Genomic DNA, 15,920 nt, shown 5'->3' on the forward strand with positions numbered 1-15,920 from the left:
GACTGATGTAAGGCGGCCCAAGGAAAGTAACTAAGTTTTGCTAATAAACTAAAAACAAATCTTAAAGCCTATGCAATTATGCATGCAGAACTGCTATAGGAGAGGAGAACGTGATTAAAGCCTCCGCCACACATAAAGCGTTTTGATAGCGTAGCGTCAGAGGAGCGCAATGATAGCGGTGCGCCGGCGGAACGCTGGCGTTCCGCTCGCAATCCGCGCGCATTCCGCTCGCAATCCACGCTCGTTAGTTCCCGCCGGCGTCCGCTGGGCGCAACGCCAGCATTCGTCCGGCGCACCGCTATCGTTGCGCTCCGCTTACGCTATCAAAACGCGCATGTGTGGCCGAGCTTTAAGCCGTGACCCACACAGAAGCGACGCAAGTCGTCAGACGCAGAACGGACGCCCGCGCCACCCGAGTGTAAATTAAAAAACGTCTCAGAACATTTTGAATAGGAAAAACGTAAGCCGTGATGCACACACAGGCGACGCACGTCGTCGTGTGGGCTACCGCTAAGACGCGCCTCGCTTGAGTGTTTGCGTGGCGACGCGTCTAAGGCACGTCTTACGTCTTTCCTATACAAAATGTACTGAGGGGACTTTTTTTTAAATTACAAGCGACGCGGCGCAGGCACGCAACTCACGCAAGCGCGTCTGTTCCACGTCTTACGTCGCTTGTGTGGGTGTCACACGTAATATATCCGCAATCGGTGTTTATTAACCCCCCCCCTGCGTAGTCGTAACAGACCTGGTGTTGCATGCCGGGCGGCGTGCGGTGCGCGTTGTGGTGCGGCGTGTGCGGCGGCGGCTGCGCGGGCGTGGAGGCGCGCGAGGTGTCGGAGGGCTCGGGCGAGCTGGACTCGGAGCGCGAGGAGCCGGAGCCGGACGGGCGCCGCCGCCGCCCGCTGTCGGCGCCGCCCGGCGTGCTGGGCGTGCTCTCCCCGCCGCCGCCCCCGCCCCCGCCCCCGCTCGTGCGCTCCCCGCTCGCGTACCATCGGTGGTGAGGTGTCGTCCTGCAACAGACCCAACCCTGCATCTATAATTATCCGCTCGGATGGCCTATTGATAGCCGACACAAAAAGCGGTGACGGGAGCGATAAGTTAGTTACATATTTGGGATCAAGCGTGTTAGGATAATGGTAATTATTGGTAATGTCGATTGCGCAATCGTGTAAACTACCGCTTAAACGAGCATAAGGCACTTAGCACAAGGAGCGTAGAGACACAGATTAATAATAATAAGTTACTAACGTAACAGATACTTCACTTCCCTGCAAACGACTTTATTTACCAAAACTTTCTTTCTAGCGGTCAAGTAAAATGAACTTAAAGGCTTGGCTAAACACACGGCGCGCCCCACCGCGCGGCCTTCTACGTACACGCGGCGCGGACGCAGCGCTGCGCTCACTCACACAGTCGTTCCCGGTCGTTAGGGACCATCCCCACTCAGGCGACGCATGTCCTGAGAACCCGAATGGGCCGAATGTAATTTAAAAAACGTCTCCTCAGTACATTTTGATTAGGAAGGACGCGCAAGGGACGTCGCTTGGCGCGCCCCAGGCGGCGCGGTGCGCGCCAAGCGACGCGCCGCCTGGGGGCGCGTCTTACGTCCTTCTTAGGCAGCGTTCCCACTTATGCGTCGCGTGTCTCGGGGCGCGCAAAGGGCGTCCGCGCCACGCCACCTGAGTGTAATTCAAAAAGCGTCTCCTCAGTACATTTTGTATAGGATAGGAAGGACGTAAGGCGCGCCGCCAAGCGGCGTGGCGCGCGCCCCGCCGCCGCCACGCCACCTGGGGCGCGTCTTACGTCTTTCCTATACAAAATGTACTGAGGAGACGTTTTTTGAATTACACTGAAGCGGCGTGGCGCGGACGCCCGTTGCGCGCCCCGAGACACGCGACGTATAAGTGGGAACGCTGCCTTAGGGACCGTCCACACTCAAGAGACGCATGTCCGCCGACGCGGAACGGACGTCAGCGCCACGCCGCCTGAATGTAATTTAAAAAACGTCTCCTCAGTACATTTTGTATAGGAAATACGTAAGAAAGGTTTATCCGTTTGAAACATTTTAGTAAACGGAATAAATCACAATATTGATGATACAAGTCAAATTTGTTTGAACAACAAGGTCAAACTTGTTAAAAGATATTTGATTGAATCAGCCAAATATATTTTTAACACAATGTGTCATGTTGCTTTTATAAAATCGACTTGTTGATTCAAATATAAGTATTGTTGATTCCAATTACGAGTAATTTGTAGAATGTACTAGTTATACTCAACAAAATCTAACTTGTTGTTTGAACCAAAGAACACGTAGGCGTAGGATTAAAATATAATCAAAAAACTTGTTTTCTCTTAGTGCAGGTTTTTTTAAATTACACTCAAGCAATGCGGCGCTGACGTCCGTTCCGCGTCTTAGGACATGCGTCGCCTGTGTGTAGGTAGTTCCTAAAGGGGCCCCAGTAACAAAAGAGTGTCCTCAATGTCGGAGTCCGTGAACGCGCGAGCGTATTCTGAATGCGCTCGCATTCCGCTCCGCTAACGCTACGCTATGCGCGCGGATTGCGAGCGGAACGCCAGCGTTCGTCCGGCGCACCGCTATCATTGTGCTCCGCTAACGCTACGCTATAAAAACGCTTTATGTGTGGCGGAGGCTTAACAAAATTGTTCAAACAGCAAGCAGCTCTTGAAGCTTGAATTAAGTGACTATAATGAATTGAAGTAGTGTGCGACTCACGACGACGCACTCACTGCGACTGCGTGTTTTGCGCTAAAAGTAAGAGAAGTGCTTCCTCTTCATCCGATTGACAGCATTCGAACATTACTGTTCGTCTAGAGTTCTAGACGCTTTCGACTAAGGAATAGTACATAAGTGACTGCGGATGTGCACGCAGAGCTGCAGCTTGCGTCTGCGTGACGTGTGTAGCACCCTGCGTGGCGTTGCCTTGCGTACGCGTACCCGGTGTGACAGGGGTACTGCACACGCATTCGGTGTGGCTCGGCCTTTAGAGCCTCCGCCACACTGGACCGTTTTGAGAGCGTAGAGTAAGCGAGGCGCGATGCGAGCATACCGCTTGGCTACCGCAAGCATCGTGCGCGGCCCGTTTAGATCTCTACGCTACGACGGCGCTTCGTGTGCGGATTTGTTTGAACTTGTATGTCTTGTATATAACCTGCATTTTCTTTCGTTCGTAATGATTTCGTCATTTTGGCAGTAATGAAAACGTTATTTCGGCCTATTAATATCTTCGCAATCAGCGAAAGCTACGTTGCCTACGTTTAAACATTGTACAATGTACACATCCATTGACACGGCACGGCGTGTGTGTACCATCTACGCAGCTTATTATAGGCCTCATGATGGACAGTATGCCTTACGCCCCGTGTGCAGAGGGACTTACACGTCTCCCACGTTACGCTCCGTGTGAGGGCTTTACTCATACAGATATGACGTCGTACTCGTGTTCAGATAAAACTGATCCAGCATATTAGTCCGTTCTCTATTGGGCATGCTTGTATGGAGAGGTATATATTTTTGAGTACAGACATGATGTTTAGTATGGGTATTATATACGTCCTCCCGAGTCAAATAGGACCGGTACCCACTTTCAATTCCGTGTCCGAAGGGAACCCCCCAGGGGGGGTCAAAGTATGGAGCTCCCGGTACTCAGAAAAAAAATTCTGGCCGATTAGTTTGAACTTTTGAGTCAAGTTTGGTGTCATTTTTATGTAACTAGATAATGTTCAATTTATTCCCAATACTAGTTTTTTAGGGTTCCATAGCAAAATATAGCACAATATTTAATATAATGATTTTTAATAGCCACGAAATGCGAACAAATCCTCATATTTCCATATCTTTGTACTAAACATGTTTTTTTTTATATTGTTAAAAACCCCATTTTATTAGTACCTAATCTAAAAATATTAGCATTAAATAAAAAACTTCTTAAATCTGATGTAAATAAAATATTGAAAGTACTACAGCGCAGCATAGGAGACAGCATAAAGATTTTTAAAAACCATTATACTGTGCCCCACGTGTTGCCCACGATGAAGAACAAGCGATGTTTTAACTAGGGTATATCGTACCTCCTCCATACTTAATTTTATCAATATCTGTTAAGCCACTTGGGCGTGAAGAAGTAAGAAACACGGTATGCTCACAAACTTTTGCCTTTATAATACTACTGTGATTTTTAATAATCTTCAATTTAAAAACGAAGCGAGGTAACAGTTCCACAGTGACATAACTCTGTACATTAGAGCTGGCGTTTGATACGATTGCACCTGAAACTGCAAGATTTAAGGCACTGACATCTTATCAATTTTAGGCATGCTTGAGCAGCCATAGGTCTTTGGGTCCAAAGTGGCACCCAAGCTTCGTCTTCCTTCTGCCAACCTCATTCAGATGGACAAGGGAGATTTTGAGTCTTCTGCAGGCACTGTCCCCAAATAGAAACCTCCTGAAACACTGCCCTTAAGGTTTGTTATTTAAGAGCAGCATCTGTAGGAGGCAAACTTTCAATTTGTGTGTGCTTTTTTGTAAACTTTCGGCACTCATTTACCGCTTCATAGGGCAGCGTCCCCACTAAGGGACCGGCCACATCAGAGCGTCGCGTGTCTCGGGGCGCGCAACGGACGTCTGCGCCACGCCGCTTCAGTGTAATTCAAAAAACGTCTCCTCAGTACATTTTGTATAGGAAGGACGTAAGACGCGAGCGGCGCGGCTAGAGATGGGTAGTGAGTAAATACTCAAGAGTAAATATCGAGTAAATACTCAGTATTTACTCAAAATACCCGTATTTACTCGTTTTTACTCAAATTGGTGGGTATAAACTATTTAGTGTGCTGAAATGGAAATACAAATTAAAAATATTGGTGTATTTTGTTATCGGCTACTAAGTTAAGTAATCAAATTTATATGAATTTTATTTTAAAGACGTGCTCTCCATACATGTAACTTTTTTTCACAAAAATAAAATTCAGAAATTACCAGTGTGTTATACATCATCTGGTTTTTTAATAATATGAACAGTTTTGGAATAAAACGATAATTAAGGCCGAAATAATGTTTATACCTTTATAACTTTCGAATTCGTTGTTGGAAAAATATCCAGAAACCGTCAAATTATTGCCCATATAATACAAAACACAAAACTAGTACTTTAAACGTCATCAGCTGAGCCATTTTTGAGTTTTCTTTAGAAAACCCTTAATAAAGGGTCGTAAGTGCCACATTAGCAATCACTTCCGAACGTCATGCCGTTATCTAGAACATCAATTTAATTTAAGTCTCATACTTTTACTGTAAATACCTGCTTTTTTAAAACAGAACTGCTAACTAAACATTATCACTATTTTTTTCTCACAATGATTATCTCTTTTTCGACAAACTAAGACTCCCATAAGCTTCTAAGAATATAAATATCATTTAAACATGTCTACACAGTTAAAATAAACACGACTAAGTACTTCAATATCATTTTTTAAATTATTTTTAGGTAACAGTTTCTACTCACCCAAATGAGTAAATACGAGTATTTACTCGGTGCTTTGAGTAAATTACGGGTAAATACTCAGTATTTACTCACCCCTACCCATCTCTAGTCGCGGCGCGCGCCACGCCGCCGCCACGCCACCTGGGGCGCGTCTTACGTCCTTCCTATACAAAATGTACTGAGGAGACGTTTTTTGAATTACATTCAGGTGGCGTGGCGCGGACGTCCTTTGCGCGCCCCGAGACACGCAACGCTTAAGTGGGAACGCTGGCTTAGGCAGAGTTCCCACTTAAGCGTCGCGTGTCTCGGGGCGCGCAACGGACGTCTCCGCCACGCCGCCTGAATGTAATTTAACGAGGTGGCGGCGGCGCGGTGGCGGCGACGGGGCGCGGCGTCGCTTGAGGCGCGTCTACGTCTTTCAGGCTTTAAGGGCAGTGTTACAGGCGGTTTATATTTGGGGACATTGCCTACAGAAGACTCAAAATCTCCCTTAGCCATCTGAATGAGGTAAACTGTCACCTCGCTTCGTTTTTAAATTGAAGATGATTAAAAATCACAGTAATAAAGGCAAAAGTTTGTGAGCATACTGTGTTTGTTACTTCTTCACGCCAAAGTGTGGCTTAACAAATATTGATAAAATTAAGTATGGAGGAGGTACTACATATATACCCTAAGTTAACACATTGCTTCTTCTTCATCGTGGGCAACACTCGGGGCGCAGTATAATGATTATTAAAAATCTTTAAGTAAAGTAAATATTTATTGCGAACCATGGTATGTACAATTGGTGTTACAATATTTATAAAAAGTTTCACATGGACCCCGGTGGGGTCCCTTATGCCGTCCCCTATGCTGCGCTGGCGATCGTTGCAGTACTTTCAATATTTTTTTTTTTACATCAAATTGTATAAGAAATTTTATATAGAATGTTAATATTATTAGATTACTAATAAAATAGGCTTTTTAACAGTATTTTTTTTAAAAACAAGTTTAGTACAAAAATTGAGGATTTGTTTGCATTTCGTGGCTACTAAAAATTAATTATATTAAATATTGTGCTATATTTTGCTATGGAACCCTAAAAAACTAGTATTGGGAATAAATTAGTCATTATCTAGTTACATAAAAATGACACTAAAATTGACTCAAAAGCTCAAACTAATCGGCCAGAATTTTTTTTCTGAGCACCGGGAGCTCCATACTTTGACCCCCCCTCCCTCTTCGGACACGGAGTTCAAAGTGGCTACCGGTCCTGTTTGACTCAGGAGGACGTGTATAATACCCATACCAAACGCCAATGCTGTACTCAAAAATTCATACATTTTTCCAATAGAGAACGGACTATATCTTTATTAACAAGTTCAAAAGAATGATATACTAAACTGTACACGCGCGTCGAGCTAATGAAAAGTACCTACTAAATATATATTTTTTTAGTTGTGCCGAGCTATCGATAAGCATCGAATAATAAATGACACAGCCATGATAGTATTGTTTTTTAAAGAACCGACGTTACCTTTCAATGTTAGAAGGAGGCGTGTTGTAGGGCGCGGTAGAATTTTTCCGCTGGTACCTGCCGTATGTGACTGGCGTGTTGCCGCGCCGGCAGTAGTCGGTGGCGCTGTCGTTGGTACCTCGCCAGTTTGCCGGGGCCGCCGCCGTCGCCACAATCGCACACGAGTTGCTAGTGCTATCTTCGCCGCCCCTGGAATAGAAATAGCATCACATTTTACTAACAAAAATATATTTACGTTAAAGTTAAGAATTAGCGCTATCACGCCAACAATAGTATTATTTCTACTCCCGTACGTCATTTACAGGGTAGTGCATAGATCTTTAAAACCCTACATTAAAGTCTATTCCCCAAAGCCAGCCCTCGCCGGCCTCCTGCGCACCCAAGCAGTAAAAAATGAAAAAGCATTGTTCGGCTGTTGGTTCGGTTATTCTGTAACCATGATAACGCATTTTTATAACGTTACTGCGTGGGTGCCGGCGAGCCGGCGGGGGCTGGCTTTACGGCTCGGCCACGACATTGGTCTAAGCGCGACAGCGGTGAGCGGTAGCCATACGGGCGAATGAAAAGTCCCTTCGCTGTGTCTCGCTCCAATGTATGGCCGCCGCTCACCGCTGTCGCGCTTAGACCAAAGTCGTGGCCGGGCCGTGGATCCTATAAGTCAGGATATAGAAAAATATAGGCCTATCTCTAAGCCAGCGTTCCCACTTAAGCGTCGCGTGTCTCGGGGCGCGCAACGGACGTCCGCGCCACGCCACCTGAGTGTAATTCAAAAAACGTCCCTAAGGTACCGGCCACATCAGAGCGTCGCGTGTCTCGGGGCGCGCAACGGACGTCCGCGCCACGCCACCTGAGTGTAATTCAAAAAACGTCTCCTCAGTACATTTTGTATAGGAAGGACGTAAGACGCGCCGCTTGGCGGCGCGGCGCGCGCCACGCCGCCGCCACGCCACCTGGGGCGACGATGCGAAAATGTACTGAGGAGACGTTTTTGAATTACACTCAGGTGGCGTGGCGCGGACGTCTGTTGCGCGCCCCGAGACACGCAACGTTTAAGTGGGAACGCTGGTTAAGGCTGCTTTCAAAAAAAACGTCAAAAGAATGTAAAATTGATAGTTTTAGTCGGTGAAATACTACACTTTCCGTTATCCAATAGATTTATTTAATTCAAGTTCCAGTTAGAGCATCTTATTATCTTGATTTTTATAAGACTGGATTTTTGAAAACTAACTCACTAAATTAATTATGATTTTTTCTCTAATGCACGTTATCCTGTACCACAATCATTTCAGACTAGATTTTTATTTTAAGTTTTTGAAAAAGAGTAAACTAGCCTAAGGCGAATTCAATTTTTTTAAGAAATTACCTAAAATTAAGTGACAATTTCTTTGAAAATCTACATCACATTGAAGTAAGTTTTGTACTAAATTAATCTGCAACGTTTACTTAAATTGCTGTTATGCCTCAGTGATTATAAATTGCTATTATTGATTTTTGCCAATTTTTTGAAAACGAGCCTTCACCGGTACAATTATTACCACTTTTGGACATTTTCTCATATTTTGTTAGACCAAGTAGAAAAAGTCCTATAATGTGATATATATTTATAAACTACTCGCAAAGCCCTTTAATTTGATACCACACACGGTATGATCGAGCGCTCGGTTGCGATTTCACTATTTTTTAACACGAAAGCCCTCTTAAGAGCGTTATAACATTTCGGCGTCGGGCGAAATTAGGTATTTTACCCGCCGCGCGAGCCCAATATGCCGACCCTTTCTAGCACGTCTTATCACTCGCTCGCACTACAATAATGGACAAAACAATCTTGATCCTTCCTATGGAATCTTGATAACAACCACAATCTACTATCTCGATATAAACTTTTGATTTCTAATAAACATTATTTTGTACGAAAAGACTAGAATATAGCGCAAAATAATATTAATTACGTTAAAATTTATTTAAAAATTTAAAGTAATAATTATAAACTGTGATCATATTTAAGTAGATCCCATCCCAAATGTTTGCTTTTGTTATATGATAAGTATTAGAGTAAAGTATATATTAATATGATGATAAAATAAGTCAAATATAAATCTAATTACTTCAAGGTGTTACTCAGGGTCTGATGATGGAGAGAGATTGTGGTCACCAAAAATCAACTCGCATATTTGAATAACATAAAAAAACGAAGTGGTTCAGTTACATGGGTTTATTGGTACCGGAGACCACCATCTGGCTCCAACATCAGACCCTCAGTACCACCTCTTGTCAAAGGTCTTATTAAGAAGAAGTAAGAACCCAATGAGCCTGATTACTAAATGGTTTAGTTACATGGATCACTGGTACTGGTGACCACCATCTGGCTCCATCATCAGACCCTGAGTACCACCTCTTGTCAAAGGTCTTATTGAGACGATCCCAATGAGCCTAAAGACGATGTGGTTTAGTCATATGGTTCATTGGTACTGGTAACCACCATCTGTCTCCATCATCAGACCCTGAGTACCACCTCTTGTCGACGGTCTTGTTGAGACGATTTCAATGAGCCTACATACGAAGTGGTTTAGTTCAATGGTTCATTGGTACTGGTGACCACCATCTGGTCCCATCATCAGACCCTGAGTACCACCTCTTGTTAAAGGTCTTATTGAGATGAACCCAATAAGGCTAAACACAAAGTGGTTTAGTCATATGGTTCATTGGTACTGGTGACAACCATCTGTCTCAATCATCAGACCCTGAGTACCACCTCTTGTCAAAGGTCTTGTTGAGACGAACCCAACGAGCCTAAACACGAAGTCGTTTACTTACATGGTTCACTGGTACTGGTGACCACCTTCTGGCTCCATCATCAGATCCTGAGTACCACCTCTTGTCAAAGGTCTTATTGAGACGATCCCATTGAGCCTAAATACGAAGTGGTTTAGTCATATGGTTCATTGGTACTGGTGACCACCATCTGGCTCAATCATCAGACCCTGAGTACCACCTCTTGTCAAAGGTCTTGTTGAGACGAACCCAACGAGCCTAAACACGAAGTCGTTTACTTACATGGTTCACTGGTACTGGTGACCACCTTCTGGCTCCATCATCAGATCCCGAGTACCACCTCTTTTCAAAGGTCTTATTGAGACGATCCCATTGAGCCTAAATACGAAGTGGTTTAGTCATATGGTTCATTGGTACTGGTGACCACCATCTGGCTCCATCATCAGACCCTGAGTACCACCTCTTGTCAAAGGTCTTGTTGAGACGAACCCAACGAGCCTAAACACGAAGTCGTTTACTTACATGGTTCACTGGTACTGGTGACCACCTTCTGGCTCCATCATCAGATCCCGAGTACCATCTTGATGTGTCTTATCATCTTGACCGTATTGTAATTTTCGCATATTTATCATCATAACGTTGTAATACTTTAACATTCAAACATAACAAAATATTACAAAAGCAAATATTTACGGATCTAGGATCAAAGTCGTTGGTCGCTGTTTACACACACACAATGCGAGGATAGCCCGTGTATAAACAAGGCGTCCGACCCACACAACGATAAATATTCTCGACGTTTGCGATGAAAACTCGGAGAGCGAAGCGACATACGTCTCACCTCCTCGAGCTCCGGCGCGGCACTGAAATCGCAGGCGTCCGTCGCCGGTAAAATAGCGACAGGAAGGCTAGTTTTCAAAAAATTGGCAAAAAATCATGATAAAATATTATAACGACAAATGGATAACAGCAATTTAAGCACATTGTGCAGATTATTTATATACTAAAATAACTTCGATAACATGTAGATTTTCGGAGAAATGATCACTTGTTTCGATGTATTTTAAAGACAAAATTGAGTTCGTTTTACTTTCAATTTCTCAATTTCAAAGGATTAAATGATAAATATTGTTTAATAGGCCTAAAGTACAAGATATTAGGAATTTAAATTTAACGCATTTATGAGAGTGAGCTTATCAAATTGTACATAATAAGAGCTCCGAAATCTGTGCTTCGCGCGGTTTTTCCTAAACGAGCATCAGAAAAAAAATCATTACTAATTGAAAAAGCTTTTTCTTCCAAATGTTTTTTAATGAACCGACAGTTAATTAGATTTCCTAACTGAAACAAGTACTTTTACTGTCTTTTAGTATGAGTAAAGTGTACAATTTTGCCGATAAATATTGTACATTTTACAATATATCGCCTTTTTTTGTCATAGCGCTCTTAAGTCGTGCCAGTTTGGTAAAATTTTAGAAAAAATTGTTACCGTCACAATGGCGGATTTGCCCTAAGGCCCAGTAGGCCCGGGCCTAGGGCGGCCAGATTTTAAGGGCGGCAAATCGTTTTTTTTTTTATGGGATAGGAAAAAAAAATCACCGAGGATAACAAGATTAAAGACTGTATCGTTAAGTATAAGGACAAAAAAAACCTGGTCTAAATGTTGACATGTGCATAATTTTGTATTATTATGTTCCGAGAGTATGATCTGAAGGTATTGGTAAGCACTATTTGATATAAGAAGGTCTGATATTGATTTTATTTTAAGGAGTTTTGGTACTTTCATTAAGGTCTATTTTTTTGTCCGAAATGTATTTGACATTTCGGACAACCCTTATCTGGCATAATTTGAGAATATTCCAATGACTCATTAGTACGATTTCAACAAACAAAGGTTAATATGCTGCCAAAACATATTCTTTAAGAGTCCTCTTCATGGTTGTTCAATAGGGCACTTGCAGAATAAATGCGGTGAATTTATATAATTAAAAAAAACGCATTTTTGAGCAACGTTTCGGATTGCCGTAAATTTTTGATGCAAGCAGGATAAGAAAAACAGATAAAAAAATTAGCAATAGGCCAAAGTCTACTAGACATTCATGGTGTTTGAACAGTCCCTAAACCAGATCGACATAAACACTGTATGATAGATAAATTCGACATCAAAGTCGAAGTTAGCGTAAGCGCCATGCCACATTCTCTAAATGGCCGCCATACACAGATCCGAAACTTTATTTTTTTTAAATAACAGTGGCTAGACTATGTCCAGATATTCTGCTTTGTGGATCATGTGTAGTTGAGGTTCGCACCGTACAATTTTTTTCGCAATCGTATCGTCTTGTACGCAGTTTGTGAATTTTCTGGTAGCATTTGTCCGAAATCGTAATTGGTACTCGGGAAGATTAACTCAATACTGTCTAAACCACATGCTTTACGTCGAGTTTCTAGGACAAAATGCGCACCTTATTATGTGACTTATTAAGCCCATGTCTTGTTATAAGAAAAAAATATAATAGAAAATAAATACGGCTACTCAAAAACTCGAATGCAAAGTATCTTAATATTATATAGGCTCTCGTAAGTATCGTATCCATTTTTGCGTATCAAAGTATAAATGTGGCCGTCCATGGCTAAAAGGCCCTTATGGCAGGTATTGAGTTAAGCACAGATCCTAAATCTACGTTAAATAAGCTATCTAATACAAAAAAAATCATGACCCTAAGTCCCATACTTTTTTAAAAAAAAAACATCAAATTTACACAATCTAAAATTGCACTTTTGAGAAATCGTCAAAAGAAGTTCGAAACTAATTTTAAGTATGTTCCCATTGGAGTTACATAGATTATGATTGATTTTGTATCTCAAGGTGTTTTTCTTTGGAAATCAGTCATGGTATTTTTAATGTGACTTCCAGATTCTGAAAAAACAACCTTTGGAAAGAGCAACACGCTCATATGAACGAAATTAATAAAAATATTTTTTTCGACTTTTCCTTAAGCGCACCACACATCTAGCGCGGGCGCGGGTCGGGCGCGGGTCCTAGCGGGCGGGTGCGTTTTTCAAACCCTTCACACAGAGCGCGGGCGCGGGCGCGGCGGGCCCGCGGCGGGCCCGACGCGGGTTTCCCAACCCATCCGCCATCGATCGTTAGCAGTCTGCACCAAGATGTCAGAAGATACGGACACAGACGAGGAATTATTGTTTCTGCTTGTTTTGAGGAATAAAGTTCGCAAAAGAAAAAAAAATCCAGGTTCAGGAAATTAATATGAAACGATTAATATTTGGAGAGTACCATAGACTGTGTAGAGAACTGGAAACCTATGAACATAGATTTTTTAAATATTTTCACATGTCAAAGGCAGCCTTTGAAGAGTTACATGAACATTGAGTGCAAAAATATAAACATACAATCACGCCTGTTTCCCACAAAGGGGTAGGCAGAGCACATGAAACTGTTAAAGTTACAGTGCCACTCTTGGCAAATAAGGGGTTGAGAGAAAACTAAACTGTGACATTTCAGTGATAGGTTGCCAGCCTCTCGCCTACGCCACAATTTACCCCATATCCCACAGTCGTCTTCTACGACACCCACGAGAAGAAAGGGGGTGGTGAAATTCTTAACCCGTCACCACACGGATACAAATACAAACAAACAAAATAACAGGACACAAATTTTCACACGAAACAGGATACAAACTTTGTAAATAAATACAAACGCCATGAAATGCACGCGCCCGCCCGACCCGCGCACGCCCAATGTGTGTGAGCTTATTAGGGGATGCAAAAACCGGTTAACTTTAAAAACCGGTTAATCGAACCTTCACCTTAAAAACCGGTTAACCGGTTTTTAACCGGTTTTTGCGGAATTTTAGTAAATGGCTGTACTACGTAATAATTTTACTATTACCTTCAAGAAAATTGATGATATCGTAGCAAGTATAACTTGCATTATAAAGATCATTTTTTTTAATCAGTTTTTGGAAGTTTTGTAAAATGCTGAAATTGCCATAAAGGGCTTGAGTGCCCATAGCGTATATGGCGCTTAAAACTGTCGTGACTTGATTGTAATCACTTTAAGAACGAAATATTTATTTATATTAATAATACGCGATCAAGCTCCGTGTGCAATTTTAAATATAACGAAATATTTGTCAGTTTTGCGTTTTCTAAGCATGTCCCGAAGATTTACATGTCCCAGAGCCACTAGTGATACAAGCAATTGACGTAAGGAAACCAAGATATCCATGTTCCCTTTATTTTAAAAATATAATTTGAAATATACAGTAGAGTCCGGTTAAAACGACGCTCAAGGGATCGCTGATATTACGTCGTAGTCGTACTACCGTACCGAACGTCGTACAAAACGAACTTCATTTCTTTTGATTAAAATTAATACCTACATCGATATTACTAAAACATTTCAATGAATAGGTTTATTTACATGGTATTATAATACTTTTAATTGGAACTTGTTTGATTAGAAATTTTTAGTATGCGTGCTTGCTCATCACCGGAAAATGACTATCGTAATAATAAATAATCGCATTCCTCTAACCTCAATTTACTTAATAAATATGACAATCAATTTTTTATACCTACTAAAAAAATATATGTATGTAAGTAAAGCTAGTTTATACGCAATCGAAAAATAAACAGCGGGTTCTATATAACTTATAAGAATAGTCCCGAGGCGAACAAATTGTTGAAATTATTAAAACCAATCCTCCAAAAAGTCACATGGCCACAATCTCATCTTGCTACGTCTTGGTGCAGGCAAGATAAGGGGCCGAGCGCGGGGCGGAAATAGCTTTGTTTCTTCAATTTACTAGTAAAAATGTTGTCGCTCGTCGTTGTAACCGGACTTGACAGACTGATTTGGTGTAAAATTACGTCGTAAAAGGCGGTTAATCGTTAAAACCGGTGTCGTAATAAACGTATTTACTGTCATATTATCACATGTGAAAACCAAAAACCTGTGCTTACGTCGTCCTAAGCGGTTGGACGTTATATGCTGTCGTAAATGTTGTAATACTAACCGGACTCTAATGTATAAAATGTATATTTGAGTGGACTCGGGACCATTTTTTTAATCTTCGCGTTTAGTTAGATTATAAAATCATTATTATACTATGACTTCTTTAAGAAATTCAGTGCAGGTGCGTAATGTTGGCAATGAAAAGTAATAAATAAATCTTTATGATTACAAAACATTAAAGAAGTACGCACTTTTGATCCTTTTTATGACTAATTTGATCATTTTGGGAATGAAATATAGTTTCGGTTATTAACCGGTTAGAGCTATGAAAACCGGTTTTTAACCGAGACCAAAAAGTCTCGGTTAACCGGTTTTTCGGTTAACCGGTTTGCATACCCTAGAGCTTATACGCAAACCAATGAATTACGAAAAAAGCTACCGCCCGTTACCCGCCTCACCCGCTCTGTCTGTGTCGCGGGCGCGGGCGCAGGCGGGCGCGTGTGGCTGATACACGCACCCGCCCGCGCCCGCGCTGTGTGAGTGGATGTACATTATAAACTGGCTAACACAACGCGCGGCGGGCCCGCAGACGCACGCACCCGCCCGCGCCCTTGCTATGTGTGTGGTGCGCTTAAAGGTGCATTAAGAGGGCATTAAGATTTGGGACATGGATGAATAGAGACACGCGACCGCGCGCTATCCCATAACCGTGCCATGAGATTACGTGTGCGCTTTAAGTACTAGTAGTGTACCACTTGACCCACGGATTCGTTTCCGGTTCTGATAACTTAGTGATGCTAAAGCTTTGAGTTGGTGTGATTTTTTTGTGTTTTGGAAATTAAGTGATTGTGTTTGTTTTGATATTAGTAATATTCGTTACCAGTTGCATAAACATTTGTTGGACTTGTGTGCGTGATATGCCCACCGTTTCCGCCCACCATGGAGCTGGTGCCTGCCCCTTGATGTCGTAGAGCTACCGGCTCCGACATATAAAAGCCGTCCTTTTTCACAAATAGCATTACGTCGTTTTCCACAGACTTTCGAAAGGCGAATTCATGCGTTCGAGATTCAAAAATCAGTCCCCTGCGCGCCGATCTTTGAGTCTCACGCGTTCGAATTCAGAAAATTGTTACTGAAAATAATAAACAAGTCACCG

General features: G+C 42.4%; 1 protein-coding gene across 1 annotated transcript in view; it reads right to left on the reverse strand.

Annotated features, from left to right (window-relative positions):
• LOC125231029 (protein split ends) overlaps window positions 1–15,920 on the reverse strand; it is a 155,184-nt gene that overhangs the window by 37,326 nt on the left and 101,938 nt on the right. The window contains 2 exon segments of the mRNA XM_048136370.1: window positions 746–1,010; window positions 7,075–7,206. Coding sequence (XP_047992327.1) covers window positions 746–1,010; window positions 7,075–7,206 — 397 coding nt within the window.

Source organism: Leguminivora glycinivorella, chromosome 11 (assembly GCF_023078275.1).
Source record: "Leguminivora glycinivorella isolate SPB_JAAS2020 chromosome 11, LegGlyc_1.1, whole genome shotgun sequence".
In the NCBI taxonomy this organism is placed as follows: Eukaryota; Metazoa; Arthropoda; class Insecta; order Lepidoptera; family Tortricidae; genus Leguminivora; species Leguminivora glycinivorella.